Source organism: Bubalus kerabau, chromosome 1, assembly GCF_029407905.1.
Source record: "Bubalus kerabau isolate K-KA32 ecotype Philippines breed swamp buffalo chromosome 1, PCC_UOA_SB_1v2, whole genome shotgun sequence".
In the NCBI taxonomy this organism is placed as follows: domain Eukaryota; kingdom Metazoa; phylum Chordata; class Mammalia; order Artiodactyla; family Bovidae; genus Bubalus; species Bubalus kerabau.
In genome coordinates, this window is record NC_073624.1 from 147904906 (window position 1) to 147923575 (window position 18670).

At 39.6% G+C, this 18670-nt stretch overlaps 2 protein-coding genes across 16 annotated transcripts in view; one reads left to right on the forward strand and one right to left on the reverse strand.

Moving 5' to 3' along the window:
- The window catches only part of PBLD (phenazine biosynthesis like protein domain containing), a 37637-nt gene extending 29228 nt beyond the window's left edge, over positions 1 to 8409 (reverse strand). For 3 of the 8 annotated variants that reach the window (XM_055591177.1, XM_055591125.1, XM_055591169.1), the window contains exon 1: positions 7292 to 7567. The gene's annotated coding sequence lies outside the window, so the exon portion shown is untranslated. Of the gene's footprint in view, positions 1 to 1627; positions 1808 to 6537; positions 7568 to 8290 lie in introns of those variants that run through there. The other 5 variants (XM_055591154.1, XM_055591142.1, XM_055591165.1 and 2 more) reach the window with 5 other exon arrangements.
- Positions 7232 to 17683, forward strand: HNRNPH3 (heterogeneous nuclear ribonucleoprotein H3). 8 transcript variants are annotated; one of them, XM_055591062.1, is made up of 10 exons: positions 7232 to 7382; positions 12616 to 12750; positions 13272 to 13410; positions 13922 to 14106; positions 14567 to 14653; positions 14926 to 15041; positions 15785 to 15920; positions 16931 to 17026; positions 17113 to 17205; positions 17382 to 17683. In XM_055591062.1, exons 2-10 carry the CDS (start codon positions 12639 to 12641, stop codon positions 17456 to 17458), a joined length of 1041 nt encoding a protein of 346 aa, XP_055447037.1. In that variant the 5' UTR covers positions 7232 to 7382; positions 12616 to 12638; the 3' UTR covers positions 17459 to 17683. The 8 variants fall into 8 exon arrangements, with proteins under 8 accessions (XP_055447037.1, XP_055447057.1, XP_055447086.1 ...); XM_055591082.1 differs by lacking the exon at positions 7232 to 7382 and adding an exon at positions 7449 to 7735; XM_055591111.1 differs by lacking the exon at positions 7232 to 7382 and adding an exon at positions 7593 to 7754.
- Positions 17684 to 18670: the final 987 nt, after the last annotated feature.

Consider the following 18670-nt stretch of genomic DNA (forward strand, 5'->3'; position numbering starts at 1 on the left):
ATGTTTCCTGGACTTAATAGAAGCTCTGCAACACTGCCTTTGTTAAAAATATTTTTAGACTAATTCTGATTTCCTCAACTACATTTATGTTCAGACACCTATAGTTTTGGAAACTTCACTTTTCTGTTGAAGCCTACAGTTCTTATCATCATGACCTACCATTTATCAGCCAAATTATTGGCCCTCCCCACTTCCTTTTCCCACTGGTAACCACCTCTAATTTGTTTTCTAGATCTGGGAGTCCAATAGCAGTAAACAGCATGTCCTTTTCAAGTGCACATGGAGTATTTTCCAGAATAGATCATATGTTAGGTCATAAAACAAGTCTCAATAAATATAAAGGCTTGGAATCATACAAAGTGTGTCTTTCAATCACAATGGAATAAGATTACATTTCAATAACAAGAGGAAATGGAAATTTGAGGAATGTGGAAATTAAATAACATTCCCCAATAATAAAAGGAACTGGGTTCCCTGGAGAAATGGTCACTTCTAGGTCAAACGTAAAGAAAATACCAGATAAGCCTTCAGCATCTTCTAATAGAAGAAATTAAGACAGTCTCAAAAAAATAAAAAGAATAAGGGGGCTTCCCTGGCAGTCCAATGGGGGTTGGGACACTGTACTTTCACTGCAGGGAGAATGGGTTTGATCCCAGGTCAAAGAACTAGGATCCCACAAGTCAGCAAATAAATAAATAGAATAGGGGTATGTCAAAGGGATACAGGAGCCAACCTGAAAGTGCTCCCAGTGGCCTAAGAAAGAACAATTTGAACAACAAAATAAGTTATGTAGATTATAACCAAAAGTATAAAATTAGTATCTGTGGGTCTATACTGACATATATATAAAGATGAAAGAATGAATGAAAGGAAAAGCTCATAGAATTATTTTTAACTCAAGTTCTTATTTATTTTTGGCTACACTGGGTCTTTGTTGCTTGTCTTGGGCTTTGTCTAGTTGTGACAAGTAGGGGCTCTTCATTGCAGTGTGTGGGCCTCTCATGATGCCAGCCTCTCATCTTGGAGCATGGACTGTTAAGCCTGCACATTCAGCACATTCAGTGGTTGCAGCTCGCAGACTTAGTCGCCCTGTGGCATTTGGGATCTTAGTTCCCTGACCAGGGATTGAACCCATGTCCCCTGAACTGCAAGGTGGATTTTTAACCACTGGGCCACCAGGGAAGTCCCTAGAATAATTTCAAATAATTTACCTAGCTACTCTCCCTTCCAGGAGATGGAGCTTAAATACCCCTTGAGTGTGAGCTGCACTCAGTGACTTTTTTCCAAAAGAGTAGAGCATCAGTTCAGTTCAGTTCAGTCGCTCAGTCGTGTCCGACTCTTTGCAACCCCATGAATTGCAGCGCCAGGCCTCCCTGTCCATCACCAACTCCTGGAGTTCACTCAGACTCACGTCCATTGAGTCAGTGATGCCATCCAGCCATCTCATCCTCTGTTGTCCCCTTCTCCTCCTGCCCCCAATCCCTCTCAGCATCAGAGTCTTTTCCAAAGAGTAGAGCATAAGAGGATAAAAAGTAACTTCACAGTGGAGAAATCTGGCAAGTACTGCCTCACGCAGGTTTGATTAAGGGTAACACCATCAGTGATAAGCCAGGTTGACAGCACCTACCTTGGATATGATGTGATGAAAATGGCACTTTACTTCGGTGGTCTTCCTCCTGAGAACCCATTACTCCTATTTAATCATGGCAAAAACATGAGAGATATCCCAATTGAAGAGTATTCCTCAAGGGAACAGAGAATGCTAAGGAGAATGATGACTAATTAATGTAGTATCCAGGATGGGATCCTGGAACAGAAGGATGTTAGGGAAAAACTAGTCAACCCCATATAAAGTGTGTTCAGTTCAGTTCAGTTCAGTCATTCAGTCGTGTCTGACTCTTTGCGACCCCATGAATCGCAGCACACCGGGCCTCCCTGTCCATCACCAACTCCTGGAGTTCACTCAGACTCGCGTCCATTGAGTCAGTGATGCCATCCAGCCATCTCATCCTCGGTCATCCCCTTCTCCTCCTGTCCCCAATCCCTCCCAGCATCAGAGTCTTTTCCAATGAGTCAACTCTTCGCAGGAGGTGGCCAAAGTACTGGAGTTTCAGCTTCAGCATCATTCCTTCCAAAGAAATCCCATATAAAGTGTGTAGTTAATAATGAACCAAGCTAGGTTCATTAGTTGTAACAAACACATCATAGTAAATGCAAGATGTTAATAATAGAGGCAACTCAGTGAGGGATACACAGGAACTCTCCATACTATCTGCTTTAAATTAATTAGGTTGTGCCAGGTCTTAGTTGGGCGTGCAGGGCCTTTTTCCTTTTTAGTTGCAGCATGCAGGATCTTTAGTTACAGCATGTGAACTCTTAGTTGCAGCATGTAGGATCTAGTACCCTGACCAGGGTTTGAACCTGGACCCCCTGCATTAGGAGCAGAGTCGGCCATTTTTTGTAGACTGAAACATATACTGAAATGCTAGATTTTACTACTGCCCTCAAATCAATTTCTACTTTATTAATAGCAATCACATCTGCCTATGTTGGAAAACAGCAGTATTTACATGTGAGTGAAAGTCACTCAGTCATGTCCGACTCTTTGCGACACCATGAACTATACAGTCCATGGAATTCTCTAGGCCAGAATAGTGGAGTGGGTAGCCTTTCCCTTCTCCAGGGGATCTTCCCAACCCAGGAATTGAACCCAGGTCTCCTACACTGCAGGTGGATTCTTTACCAGCTGAGCCACCAGGGAAGCCCATTTACATGTGAAATATCACTCAGTCTGTCTACAGATGATTCTTGGTACTCATCTGATTTTACAGATTTCCCTGGAATAATTTTTGCCCCTCCCTCCCATGCAACACATTGCTTAGGACATTGTACTTTCCAAAATCTTTCTACTAAATTCACTATTGAAGTAAGTTTTACAGGAAGGACCACATTAATGACATAACAGACAAGAAACAGGACAGAACTGGAATTATCTCAACTACTAATCTCTATATAACAACTCATTTTAGACACTAAGAAACTAAGATTCAGGGGACTTCTTTGGCAGCCCAGTGATTAAGACTCAAAACTCCCAGTGTAGGGTGCATTTTTTTTTTTTTTTTCGCTTAATCATTCAGTCGTGTCCAACTCTTTGTGACTCCATAAACAGTAGCCCACCAGGCTCCTCTCTTCATAGGATTCTCTAGGCAAGAATACTGGAGTGGGTTGCCATTTCCTTCTCATGGATGGGTTCAATCCCTGGTCAAGAAACTGCGATCCCGCAGGTCATATCTTGATGTGGCCACGAACAGCAACAAAAACTGAGTTTCAGGAAAGTTAATTGCCTCAGAATCAAACAGCTGTAGTAAGTGTGAAATCTTAGGGTTAGAATCTAGGCCGATCTGACTCCCTAGTTATGAAGACAATTCTGTCATTGAATTTCTTTGTAAAGTTTGGAGCATTACTTTATCTTCTGATTCTTCTATTTATTGGTTCAACAAATAATAACTTTGCTGCTGCTGCTAAGTCGCTTCAGTCGTGTCTAACTCTGTGCGACCCCATAGACGGCAGCCCACCAGGCTCCCCCGTCCCTGGGATTCTCCAGCAAGAACACTGGAGTGGGTTGCCATTTCCTCCTCCAATGCATGAAAGTGAAAAGTGAAAGTGAAGTCACTCAGTCGTGTCCGACTCTAGCGACCCCATGGACTGCAGCCTACCAGGCTCCTCCATCCATGGGATTTTCTAGGCAAAAGTACTGGAGTGGGGTGCCATTGCCTTCTCTGAATAACTTTGCTAGACTGTGGTGAAAATTAGTTAAAGTGCCTTCACCCCCAATATAACCAGTTATTTGTACACTAAGAGGCATATGTATTGATATGTATATAATGAAAACATGTACTTTTAACTACTACTCAGAAGTTTAAAATCATGTGTGGGGAAAGGGAGGGAATGGTCTGATATCTGTACTATGTTCTCTAAGTTATCAATGTGCTTATGGAATATTAAAAGCAGTATGCTGCTGCTGTTGCTGCTGCTAAGTCACTTCAGTCGTGTCCGACTCTGTATAACAATTTGATTTAAATTCCTTAAGTAGCTATCTTTTGTGGCTGTTTTCCCTGTTCTTCCCAGCAATCCACTGGAACAGAATAATATTCAACATTTTTAATCATTTTCAAAAAGTAGAGAAAGTGTGCTAGATGCTTTTTCCCAATTTGTTTAGTGTATGATTATTCAAATTGGATGAGACCTCTTGATTTCCCTCATCCCAGAATAAACACTAAGGTGATTTGAAGAAACAAACAAACAAAATATCAAGAATGTAAACTGTGTAATTAAGCTTTGTCTTGAGAAATAATTTTGAATTATTATGGAGAAGATCACTGCTTTCTAAAGACAGTAGATATATTAATATATAAATCAAAGAATAAGCATTTCACAAAACCTTAGTACGACAGATTTAGTGCTCAGAAAGCATTTAGAAACACTTCTAGAAACTTATTTGTGGGTTTGTTGTTTTTAGTTTATTTGCTTTTCCTATAGACAAAGATTATAATCCTGTTTTTATGTTATTTCGGAACGCAGTAGGGGTATGTGAACAACTATTTTAGCCAATTTTTAGTTAATGTGTCTTCCCTCCTCCAGAAGAGTTCAATCTCTTCATTTTCTTTCTTCTTTTTTCAAGCTCTGCATGGAATTTTCCTGTTCTCTTCCTACTGGTGTAGTCATGATCACATGTCTGTGTCTTGTTTTCCTCTGGGAGTTGTGGGTACTTTTATTTCCTTCTCCTTTTTCGTCTTTTCTCTCATTTTGGCCTCTAACAAGATCCTCTCCAGGGTCCCTCTGATAATAGGAAAGCACTGAAATGATGGAAAGGAAGACAAAGAGGAAAAAAACAAAAAGCAAACACACCCCAATGCAGCTGGGAGTTCTTAGTTCTAACCATCTCTATGGAAACAATTCCACAGAGACTGATCTGGAAACAATTCTGTAGGGACTACTGAAGCAGTGGTGAGCCAATTTCACCAAGCCTTAAAGGACTCAACTTGCAGATGGGAATAGTTGATAGACACTTTTTCTTTTGAGAAAAGCATTGAGTTTTAAAGAATCCACCTGCCAACACAGGAGATGTAAGAACTAAGGTTCAATCTCTGGGTCAGGAAAATCCTCTGGAGTAGGAATGGCAATCCACTCCAGTCTTCTTGCCTGGAAAATTCCATGGACAGAGAAGCTTGGCAGGCTACAGTCCATGGAGTCCCAAAGAGTTGGACACGACTGAGCAACTGAACATGCACAAAATAGGAAGCCAAATAAAAATTGTTTATCCCTATATATTTTTTAAAAAACTCAAAATGTCCTACTTGCTATAATATAAAAAGGCACAAAGGAATGTATCTGCTAATTTCAAGTCCTTCCTAAGCATTCACGTTGGCAAACAGCAGAGTGCCCAATACAAACAAATTGTAGCCAAAAAAAACCCCCAAAGAAAACACTGCAGTTTGGTGATGAAAAGTCATTAGAACAATTTTAGGATTTTGACCCATAACCATAAAAAATATGTGGAGAAAATGCCAAACTCAGTCAGGCGGTAAACAAATTGAATTCAGGCAAGGGGTAAAAGGGATTACAGAATTCCATTTACCAAATCAGGTTGAAAGTCAGAAAGGATAATGATGTAATTTGAATCCAGAGAAGAATGCCATCTGAAGTAGGACCTTGGAGTCTTTACTAATACAGCAATCATTAGAAAAAAAGAGAAAAGAAACCTCCCCCACCCCCAGTCAGTGATAACAAGTTTCAGGCCAGTTCAAAAGTCTCCAGCCAATAAACGGTTAACTGCAGGTCTCCAGAGATGATGGTAACTGCAGCGTTATTTAGGGGAACTAACCTCAATTTGCCTAAATCTATTTTGTTCCCTTAATACATCCCCAGGTAGGTCCATAGTGCTTTTAAGATCCTAGTCCCTGGGGTAAAACCATTTGGGTTTCAATCCTAGCTTCTGTCACTAGGCGTGTGATCTTGGGTATCTTTTTAAATTTCTCTAGAACTTAGGCGTAGGGTTATAAAGAGTCAGTGAATTGAACACAGCACCTAGCTCAAGCAAGCTCTCAATAATCGTGAGCTATCGTTATTACACTATCCGTTTTGCTTTTCTCTCTCTTGTAATGAAGACTACATTTTCCCTTCTCCATTTCTCTGAGGGTTATTTTGAGGGAGTCTCACAAAAGGCAGTAGAGATTATGATCCAGCCAATTCTTACTTCCCCCCACTTGTCTTAAGCAGGTTTGCGGATGTATTGGAGCCACGAAATGGAAGTTTCCATAGTATGACGGTAACTGGCCTTCTTTCTCCACACTACAGACTGCATACTCAGGGAGGAAAAATTATTCTAGCTTGTCTACTGCTAATACTTTTTGCGCCCGATCACCCCACCCTCGACGGGCTTCCCAGTGTCTGTACAAAGTCTCTGACTGAATATTTAAAGCCTAAAACCTAGTTTTGTCCACATTTCCAACCTACAGGAACATCTGCTTTACTCACACTCATTTCCGTCTCTCCCCCGCATTTGATATACGTTCCTTGTTTGCAAGTTAACTTTCACTGATCTCGTTCTTTCGTTTGGTCTTTAACTTGCGCTGATCTCGGTACTAGAACTGCCCTCCACTCTTCTTACAGGAATTCGGCTTTATTTTTTCCCCCCAAAAAAGCTGTCACTAGGAACCTTAGTGGTATGAGACCCAGCACAACCAAAAATTATTAGCTGTCACTTGTACAGGCATTTTTGAAGAATGCAAAGCACTATTTGGAAAACAACTCAAAGTCGGGCGACGCAAGCGGCATATGGGTAACTGAAATGACAAAGAGAGAGAGAATAAAACCAAGAGAAAATGCAAAGGAGAGGAGGAAGCGAGGAGAGATTTGTAGGGAAACATCAGTAACTAACACACCCCGCCCCTAAAGAGGCACACTTCAGGGCGGCTGCGCCGTCAGCGCCAAGGCCAGGGGAAGAGGCCCAGGGCAAATCAGAGCCTGGTGGTCACTTTCGTATCTTTCCAGCGGAGAAGCCCTACTCTTTTTACTGCATAACGCAAACATGGTGGACAAGAAAAGCCCTCCCCACTTTTGGCAGCCGAACCACGTGAGGCCCCTTCCACGCAGGTGACGCTGGGTAAGGGCGGAGCCTCTACAGACCTTGTTCTCTAATGCTCTGCCGCATCAGGAACTTGTTCGTGATGCGGTAGAGCACCCGAGAACTTTTCCACACCCGGACACCACGGGTTCCTACAATACGCACGGATAGGCCTATTACTGCCACTTCACATCCTCCTCGAGAGAGCAGAAGGGTTTGCTCCGAGAACTTGATGGCTATATAGTAAACAGGAAAGGTGGAGTTTGCGGCCTCTTTCTCTAAGTTGACTATCCGCCTCTCACCCAACTAGATATCCGACCAACGCGCAAGCGCACTTCTTGCCGCCGGTCCCAAGGCGAGACCGACTCTCCTGTCTCGCGAGAGCGGGGCCGGCCGGACTCCCTTGCTCTCGCTCCACCCACTTCTCCTCGCTCGCTCTCTCCCATCCCCCCAAGCCAGTAGCTCTGCTGCGCAGCTCCCTTAGCGGTTGCCACCGCTGGAGACGGTTGGAAGAACCGTTGTGGGAGCTCTACCCGAGGCGGGCGACTTCTACTTCCTCACAGCCAGACCCCGCGAGCACCGCAGTCGGCGCTACTGTCGCCCGACAGGGTATCTGAAGTAAAAGGGGGTAGGTTGGGCTGGTAGTTACGAGAGCGGAGTCGGGAGAAGGACGGAAGAGCCACTGGGAGGGGGTGGGGCGGCGGAGTGGGGGAAGTGTAGAGGTCGCCACTTGGAGGCAGCCAGGCTGCGCCTCCCAGGCGATCTCCCACTTCCAGGAAGGCGGCTTGTCGGAAGGAGGATTAACTCAGGTGGAATTCAGTGGATGAAGCCGAGCCCCGAAGTAGGGATCATCCAGCATTTCCCCTCCATTCCCTGCTGGTTTGGCCTCCGCCATTTTGGGTACGGCAGCGCGGCGCCCTCGGCTTCCCGCCCTTCTCCTCTGATGCTTTTTGCCCCTCAGCTTTAGAAAACTGATTTAGGAGGCCGGGGGGTGGTTAAAGCTTCGCTGAAGGGATGAGGGTGGGAAGGAAGCGAGCAGGGAAAGGCTGGGCACTTGGGTGTGGGAGGATCTGGGCCGTCGGGCGCGCTCCCGATGGAAATGGCGCCGGATGGGCCTGGCCTTCCATGGAGGCCTCCCTTCCTCCGCAGTCTCGGCTGGGCTACCTGGGCCGGCGGGACTGCGAGCGACTTCTGACGCAGATTCCCAAGATGAGAGAGGCTGGAGCTGGGGGAGGAAAGCCAATGGCGACGAAGGCGCTCAACTCCTAAATCCAGGACAAAGGAGGCAGACGGCCTCCTTTGTAATTCCGCCGCCCGGTGGCGAAGGTTTTTAAGCCAAGCTTGGCTGCCGGGCTAGGAAGTGGCGTCCTCTCCCTAGCTCTCCGGTCTCTAGAGCAGCTAGATAAACGAAAAGTCTCCGGGGCGGAATAAAGGACGCTTAGCCGGCCCTTATATTCCACATTTGGAACTTCGAAAAGAGTACGTACTCATTTTCCAAAGGGCCCCCCCCCCTTCCCATGCTTATCTTAAACTTATTGAAAGACTGTGGGTAATTGTTGTGTAAGCAGAAAAGCGAGTGATTTATCAAACAGGAATTTGAAATGGGCTTATTTCAAATAGATGAACTATGAAAATAGGCATTCTGAACCTTTGAGCGGGGGTGGGATGGGGTAATGGTTTTGTGTAGTTTGGCAAATACTGGGTTAGAATTAAATAGTTTTATTTGGGGGAAACAGTTGTTAAAACACCACCAGTGAAAACTGGTGTATAGGCAAAACTGTGTATAGGAATTAAGTCTCCAAGGATTGTATTTTGTGCAAAGATTGTAAGGCCATGGAAACAAAACACTTAAAAACACAGGGTTTATTTTCTTTTGGTAGCTAAGCCTGTTTTCTATTTGGTGTGTAGCACTGGAGTAACATTTTGACAAGAAAATAAGCCTGCTCAACAGAAAGACAAACAGCAAGTTCAGTCATGTGATGTTGCGATGGTTTTAGCCCTTAGAACATTGGAGAATTGTGTCTGTAATTTTCATTGAAGCCGTACAAAAGGTGTAGGCATGGCTATTTTTACAGCTTTTGAAAAACTACAGTTCGTATTGCTGAAGATTTTCTTTGCTTCTCGTGGACTTTGAAAAGACAGCCCAGTTTCCTATAAATTATCAATAGTATGTGATGTAACAGCTTCCCTGATTGAATTACCCTAGAAACTTTTTTTCTTGCCCTCTTTTTCATCTGCATGGTAATTTGGAAATCCACCTAATTGCCTTAATATTTTTAATAACTCTTCTTATGGTGGTCTTATTTTGGTAAACAAGTGACTGAACTGCAGTGGCTGGTAACATGGTTCTAGAAAAGAACCCAATCATTTTAGAGGCTTCACTTCCTTTAGGTAGTAGTGGTGTCTCTTGTTTTTAAAATTAAGGAGCAAGCACAATGAAAGCGGAATGATGAAAAATTTCCGTGTTAAGTATTTTATAATTTCTTGACCAAATTTTGAGGTTCCTTGTCATTTTTTAGCAGCAGTTGGGCTACCGTTTAGAAAGTTACTAATGCATCAAATCCTTATTTTGTGTATTATATTTATGAAGATGGTATATGCCTCTGTGTTACAAAGGAATTTTGTCTCTTGCTTTGTTGGTTGCCTTTTCTTAACAGCTTTGGGATACAGTTCATATACCATAAGTTTCACCCACTTAAAATCATATAATATGTGGTCTTTTGTGACTGGCATCCTTCATGTAGCATCATGTTTAGGAAATTATATTTTAAATCTCATATAGAACTGACCAAGATTATCCTAGTATTCCAGCAGCTGGTATTTATTCCAGCAGCTGGTATTTATTCCAGCTGCTGGTATTCTAACACTAGGAATTCTTAAAAAAAAAATTAGCCCCTGGACATTAGCCATTAGACACTGTTGCAAAGAAAAGTTGAGATGGATTATCCTGAATAAGTAGTAAATGCTTATTTAGGTAGTTTCTGAGACAGCTTTATTAATGTATAAGAACAAATACTCTATTTTAATGAGTTAAGAATCCATCTTGGTTTTGTTTTCTAAATAGAATTCTAGGTTCAAAACTTTTGAGGAGATAATAGTGAGGCTTTATTGGGTACTCTTCATACACGTGGGATGGAGAGTTGGCCTATAAAATAGTTCGTCTTCCGAATCTGTTTAACTTAGCTCGATTTAAATTGTATTAACAGTTTTTTTTTTTTAATAGACTATTTGTTTTATATAGATCTCATTGGTACAGGCTGATCCAAACATCAAAACTAGTTTCCTTGCTAGTGTTTCTTGCAAAGTGCTAATAAGATTTATAGTAAAGATAAGTCAGTTTCCCTCTTTGGGAGGGAAGGTATTTGTTCATGAAACAGTACCTTTACACGGGGGGGGGGGGGGGGGGGGGGGGGATGTTCTAAATGATATAAAGCCACCACTTCTAAGATCTTTTCACAACAAATTAGATTGACTTTGCAAAGCTCTTAAGTTTTTCATTGGGAGGTTAACAAATGGAGGTTAGATCCTTTGCATTTTTTCCACTTCTGTTGCTAAATTCCCCTTTATAGAAAACAGTTATGTCTTGGGTTGCTGCGTTCTTTTTTTTTGTTTTACCCTTAAGAAAATTATCAAGATCTCCAAAATGTCTCCTTTTCCCAAAGCCTACTTTCAGGGGGACTAGCTGATTAAATTGTCTAGCTGATTATGTATCCAAGTAAACCTTTCCAGAGACCCTCCTTTTTTTTCCCCCTCTCTCTGCTTTAGACAAGTCCTAAAGATGCTTGAAAATTGAAGCCTCTGTTGACTTTGAAAAAAACTTGTAACAGTCCTTATTTCCTTTCAGGATAGGTTCCTATCCTTAAAGGTTTAGTTATTTTGTTTGTAGCTTATCTCATTAGTTTTACAAGGCCCCTTAGAATCCAGTAACAGTGGCCACCATTAAATGATTACTGTGTTGCAGACTAAGCATGGATTCTTCTGAGTCCAGTGAAGTATAAGTATGACTGCTACATTTTACAGTTGAATGCAGAGGTTAAGTAGTTTGCTTATTAGTGAATTAAGTAGCAGTGAGTGACAGACTAGGGATTCAAGCCAGGAGTTTCCTTTGTCTTAAAAGTTCTTCCCAGTTATTTTCGTGCATAAGAGTTAGTTGTAATGTCAGATAAAAATCTTGAACATCTGTGTCTAGACTGGCACTTAAGATAGGGAAAAAAGGCAGAGTCGGACTATGCACACATGTGCAAAGCAAACAGGTACAAAGGTGATTCATATACAGAGGAATTTGCTGAATAGCCACATTTGGATAATTTCTGCATTAGCTTACTTTAAATGCATGGGTTCTAGGGGGAAATTTTTCCTCTTTGCAGATGCTACCCCAAACAGTTGGGTTAATAATTAGATCGTGTGAAATTAAGTATTAATGAATACTGCTTATATGAAATATCCTCAAGCTTAAAGGAATCAAGTGAACAAATTGTTTTGTTTACAGGGGAGGAGGTGGTGAGGGAAAGGTTTGAAATATTCAGGTGAGTAGGATTCCTACAGCTGCATAGAGAAATTTATAAGATCTGGTAAGTTTCTGCAGCTGAAGGACTTCTGCATTAACCTCTTTAAAATGGGAATTGTAAAAAGAAAGGGTGATTGTCTCAGGATGGGAATTTGGTGGATGAGTTCTTTTGAGGGGGGAAGGAGGCTTCTTGTACCCTAACTTTTTGAATGTGATTGCGTTAATTTAAAAAAAAACTCAAAAGTAGTGAGTAAAGTGGTTTTTAATACACTATCTTCAATAATTGCCAGATGGCTTTAAAAAGCTGTTTTTGGGTGCCCTTTTATATTAGTTTTAAAACTCAGCCTAATTAAGTCAGTAATTTTAAAACTTGCTTTTGGGGAGTGTTTAAATCAGTTTTATAGTTAACAGGACTTTTTTCCCCCTTCAAAAACAATTTGGTATGTTCAGAATTACAGTGCATCTGTTAAGGTTAGACTTTTAGTACCATTTTTCCAACATCAATAGGAGTATTCATTGTACTTCTGACTTAGGCTCTTACTGTGAATGGATGGTGGTACTGTATACAACTTCGGAGGTTTGTTTTTTTTTGTTTTGTTTTGTTTTTTTGAAGAATTTGTGTAACTATTTCACGTGAATAATAAAACTTGGAAAATGTTAAGGAACACTTGAGACATGAGGAAAAGACCAGAGTTGACATTAAGATGGACAGGGTCAAAAAGTAGAATTTGAAGACTGATGGTAGAATTATGAAGTTTTCTTAAAATTACAACATTTTAATACTTAGGAATTCAGGATTGGGGGATGGGTTAGGTTTCAGTGCCTTTACCCAGTCTTGTCTGCCCTGTAAGAGAAAGGTATTGTACCGTTGTATAACCATATGTTACATTTGCTGTTGTGCACCACTGAGAGTTGGTTCTTCAGTACCTCTGGCAAGAGTGTATTTTGATTGACTGCTTTGTGTGCTTGTTTATTTTTATAGCATTTAAATCAAACGGTATTGAGATGGATTGGGTTATGAAACATAATGGTCCAAATGACGCTAGTGATGGGACAGTACGACTTCGTGGACTGCCATTTGGTTGCAGCAAAGAGGAAATAGTTCAGTTCTTTCAAGGTACCTCTAGTATTAGTCAAAGTTTAGTAGTATTTTAATTTTATATTTCTATTACTCAGTTTTTAATTTGTAAAACCCGTTTGGGGGACTTTTTGATTTGAGTGTATCTGAGTTTAATGTATTAAGTTATGAAATGTGCTCCAGTTAATATTCAATACAGAATGTGTAAATATGTAAAACCTAACTAATGTGCAATGAACATAATTGAGAGTAATTATGTATGATGAAATGAATCATGAATTAGCATATGGAGCATAGTTAAATTTTATTTTTTTCCGTGTAATATTAGGTGGCCTTTTGTGAGTGTGTGTGTAATTTTAAAAGACATTGGTCGCAAAAAACAAATTATATAATCCAGTAATATTTGAAAAGATCTTCCTTTGTATTATGGGGTGATGGGGAAACTAAGCTTTTTTTTGTTTTGTTTTGTTTAGACTTGTTTTAAATATTTGATTCAGATGGGAATGTTTCAGCCTTTAACACTGTTCCCCTTGATGGGGTTATTTGTCCTTGGGTTAAAGGGTTGGAAATCGTGCCAAATGGGATAACATTGACGATGGACTACCAGGGGAGAAGCACAGGGGAGGCCTTCGTGCAGTTTGCTTCAAAGGAGATAGCAGAAAATGCTCTGGGGAAACACAAGGAAAGAATAGGGCACAGGTGGGGATGGAGAGTTTGGGATGGTGTTAAATTTTTATTTTTGGGGGTTGTGGGTCACTATTGCTTAATGGGGGGGTAACAGTAACATTTTTCTGGGGTAGTTTAAAAGAATTGATAATTATCTAAATTTAACTTGGAAACTACAGATTTGGGTGGGGAATTAATGCTAATAGTTTGCTTAAATTAAAATTAGATTGTTTCCATTTTTCTGTAGGATGATGTTGATAAATGTTTTTGTATAATCAACTGTTTTCTCTAAACATCTATTATATACTAAACAAAACAAACTTGTATTTTGTGAATTGTTTTCAAATGACTTAATTTGTCTTTTAAAACTTAAATATTAATTATTTAAGTTTGTAGGTGTAAAAGAATGTTAACTTTTGGTGTATTTAGGCAATTTTAATTGGGTTATATCTAGATGTAGAAAAACTTACTGCATTTTGCCCAGTATTTTATTTACTCTAATACATTTATGCTGAAACCTGTACCTTAAACCATTTTCAAATAGGTATATTGAGATCTTCAGAAGTAGCAGGAGTGAAATCAAAGGATTTTATGATCCACCAAGAAGATTGCTGGGCCAGCGACCAGGACCATATGATAGACCAATAGGAGGAAGAGGGGGTTATTATGGAGCTGGGCGTGGAAGTATGTATGACAGAATGCGACGAGGAGGTGATGGATATGATGGTGGTATGTGTATCTAATGAACAAAGGTTCTGTTGTCATTTTCTTAATGTTCCTGACACTGTTTCAAGAAATACAGAAATGGCAGTAATTTCAGTACCTACTAGGTTTAATAAATCTGTTCATACAAAATGTGGATTCCCATGGGCAGCTATGGGACTTGATTGATGCGTGTATTGGCACCTGGTTTACCTACACAAAAATTTTTAAGAGATTGCCATGTTTTGACCTTTTCTGTTTGGCATTAGGATAAAAATTTTTATGTCTAAATGTGTGCTTTTCATACAAGTGTTAACTGCTTTTTTAATATGCACTAAAATGGGTGTTGCAAACTTGGAGGAGTTGCAAACTTGTAACAATATAAGTTAACCATAGTGCTTGTCAGAAGATACATTTTTATAAAAACTAGATTATAAAATTTTATCTCTTGAAAGCTTATTCATGTATTTCTCCTTAAATTACACAGGTTATGGAGGTTTTGATGACTATGGTGGCTATAATAATTATGGCTATGGAAATGATGGCTTCGATGACAGAATGAGAGATGGAAGAGGTAAATATTAAAGACGGTGATTTTTAGGTGAATTTTAGTATTTGCTTTACATGCACTTAGTATAGGTGACTTGTATACAAAAATCAACTCAGGCATATTTCAGTGTATTCCTACATAGGGCTTTATATAGATATATACTTACAGAAAAATTTCCATATGATATTTAGAAAAACTTAAAAGTGTTAGGATTACTTGGGGTGTCAGTGAAAACTGTGTAAATAGGGAAAGGTGTGTATAGGAAAGAAATAATCTTTGGAAATTTTATTTTCTAGGTATGGGAGGACATGGTTATGGTGGAGCTGGTGATGCAAGTTCGGGTTTTCATGGTGGTCATTTTGTACATATGAGAGGACTGCCTTTTCGTGCAACTGAAAATGATATTGCTAACGTGAGTAATTTTAGTAATTAGTGGTTTTATATATAATCATAGTGTCTAATTTGAGTATTCTATGTAACAAGTCAGTTTTAGTGGTTTGGTTTGGCTTTCCCAGACTGTGATTAGAAATGAGGAACTAAAAATAATGGTAGTAGATGGCTGCTATTACTGATTTGAAACTGCTTCATTACAAATTGGTTAGAAAATAAGCAAATTTCAACCCTTGGGGCCAAGTCAGTTACTCATTATTTGTTGAGACCCCAATGGCCTACAAAGCTGAGGGTGTTTATCATCTAGCCCTTAAAGAAAAATTTTACCATTGATCTTACTGGGAGCCAACTGGAATAATTTTCAGGTGCTTTGGGGGGTCACTTAAATCTGATTAACTTGCAGTTAGAATTAAATGATATATTTTGGGACCTATGCATATACAGTTGGTAGGTTTATCAGACTCTGTTCTGATTCCTAATACCCAATTTCTCTGCATGTCAGTCTCTTGGGTCACTTATTTCAAACAATTTTGAAATACCTTTCTTGGGAGTGGGCCGAGGAAGCTTGCTTTTCTCTCTGAGTATAGTCAGGAAAATGAGACTTCTTTCCTTAGGATGTAAACTCTTCTCTAGCTTAAAATACTTTTTAATTTAATATCACCTGGGTTATTTTTAAAGATCACTTTGCATTTAATAGACTTAAAACCAATGTGCATGGTAATAGTCTTTCAGTAATCTAAAAAGTAAAATAAGTGTTTTCTTTAGTTCTTCTCACCACTAAATCCAATCCGAGTGCATATTGATATTGGAGCTGATGGCAGAGCAACGGGAGAAGCAGATGTAGAGTTTGTGACACATGAAGATGCAGTAGCTGCCATGTCTAAAGATAAAAATAACATGCGTAAGTAGTATAACCCTCTCATTTGTGATTCCTCAAGTGGAAGAGGTTCTAGGAGCTTAGTGGTCTGGGACCTGAAACCATGTGGCTGCTAATAAGCTCAGACTTGGCTTTTTGATGGGGCTGTCTATTGAAGAGTTTAACTCAGGCTCTTTTACTTCACAGATTATTAGAGCTTAAGTTACTAAACAGGAAAAATGTTTGTTGCACTTGTCTAAGTTTTTATGCCACTTGGAAATTAATACTGTTTCTTAATCTATACATTGATAACTTGGGTGAGTTATTTCTCCATGTCATCAAATTTGTTTTTAAGCCATTAAATTTAATCTCCACTAGTGATTCCCAAATCTGAGCACACATCAATCACTTGATACTTAATAAAAATAAGTTGCCCTGTATGCTACCCTCAAGGTGCTAATTCAGTTCTATGAATGGGCCTGGAATACATATGTATCAAGGGAAATTTTTTTTTTTTAATGGGCATACTGGGTCTTTGTTGCTGTGCAAGGGCTCTTAGCTGTGGCAAACAGGGGCTACTCTGTAGTTACAATGTGTGGGCTTCTTATGGTGGCTTCTCTTGCTGCAGAGCACAGGCGCTCCGGTGCTTGGGCCTCAGTAGTTGTAGCTCTTGAGTGCAGGCTTAGTAGTTGTGGCACATGGGCTTAGTTCTGCAGCATGTGCAATCTTCCCAAACCAGGGATTGAAACTGTCCCCTGCATTGGCAGGCAGATTCTTAACCACTGAACCACCAGGGAAGTTCTGGAATTATTTTTAAGATGTATACCAGCAGGTTCTACAATAATGAGTCAGCCCTTTTATAGATAAGGAAACTGAAGTGTAAAACACTTATAACTAGTTCAAGCTTGAACAGTTTAAACAAACCTTAGATTTTAGTTGTATCGTCACTCCACTAGGAATTTGCAAGCATTCTTTTTCACATTAATGTTAGTCAATCTTTCTGCACTTATTTATAAATTTTATTCAACATTCCTTTTTCCCCTATTACTCAAAAGAACATCGATACATTGAACTTTTCTTGAATTCAACTCCTGGAGGTGGCTCTGGAATGGGAGGTTCTGGAATGGGAGGCTACGGCAGAGATGGAATGGGTATGTAAAGCTTTTTAAATATTAAGCCGAGTTAGACACTTAGCAAGTCAATCTCAAACTTTTTTTTTTTTTTTTTTTTTTTAAAGATAATCAGGGAGGCTATGGATCTGTTGGAAGAATGGGAATGGGGAACAATTACAGTGGAGGATATGGTACTCCTGATGGCTTGGGTGGTTATGGTGAGTGTCTTTTACTCTGGTTCAGTTGAGTCCCCATATGTGGTGCAGTTTAAAGTTCATATATTGTTTCTTTTTTTAATTGAAGTATAGTTGATTTACAATATTGTTTATATTTTTTAATAACTTACGCATTTGTATCCTCTACTAAATGGTTCTTAATGTCTTTTTTTCCTAAGGCCGTGGTGGTGGAGGCAGTGGCGGTTATTATGGGCAAGGTGGCATGAGTGGAGGTGGATGGCGTGGGATGTACTAAAAGCATAACCACACATAGAAAAGTCCTGACAACAGCATCTGGTCTACTAGACTTTCTTACAGAATTACTTTCTTTTGTATTTTAAGAACTTTATAATGACTGAAGGAATGTGTTTTCAAAATATTATTTGGTAAAGCAACAGATTGTGATGGGAAAATCTGTTTTCTGTAGGTTTTATTTGTTGCATACTTTGACTTAAAAAAATAAATTTTTATATTCAAACCACTGATGTTGATACTTTTTATATACAGTTACTCCTGAGGATGTGCTGCTTTCATAAGATTTGGGTTGATGTATTTTACTATTAGCTCTACACAAAGTAGTTTAATCTTAAGAGGACAATGGTTCACCTCTGCATAAACTACAAGTCTTAATAAGCAGACATCTGGAATAGAGCTTGGAGAATAATTAGTGTTACTCTTTAATTTCTCCTGGACAACACTGTAAATATAAAACCTAAAGATGAGTTTAGGTAACTTCAGGAGTATAAATTGGCTAATTGTATATTTTCAGACATTTATCCGGCATAGCTCTGAAATGTTAAAAATCCAGGAGGTATCTGGACTTAACGTATATTCATAATTGTGTTACCTGCAGATGGAAGTGTTGGAAGTTTAGATTCTAGCTCTAGACTTTAGAAGAAATCCCCTCAGCACTTGACTGAAGTACCAAAAAAATGTTTCCCAAAAGTGATAGTTGTAAGTTCTCAAAATGTCTTAGATTAGGTTAAGGTTCTCGGTGACAGGAGATTCACTACAAGTACAAAGGTATTTACCGTGGAGTATAATTCTCACAGGTGTATTCAGTTTCCAGCCAAATAGTTAAAGCATATGGCTTTTAAAATAACTGTAATAGATGACTACTTTTTAAAAATTTAAGACACAAGTTTGTGTCTTCAGAGTGTTGAGATTGGATTTTGCATCTAATTTGTTTTGAGTTTTAGAGCCATTGTATTTAATAATTTTATGTAGCAAGGAAAAAAGGTGCTTTACTTTTAATCCCTTTGATCAATACGGCTTTTCTTCCAAATTGGCTAATGGATCAAAATGAAACCTGTCAATGTGAATTCAGTTATTGAACTTGTTACTTGTTTTTGCTAGAAATGTTATTAATGTAATAAATATCAGTATGGGAGATGAGTATGGCGTCTGTCCTAGAATGCTTTGTGTCAGTTAATGATTAGAAACCAAATTGGTAGAAGGTACTATATCT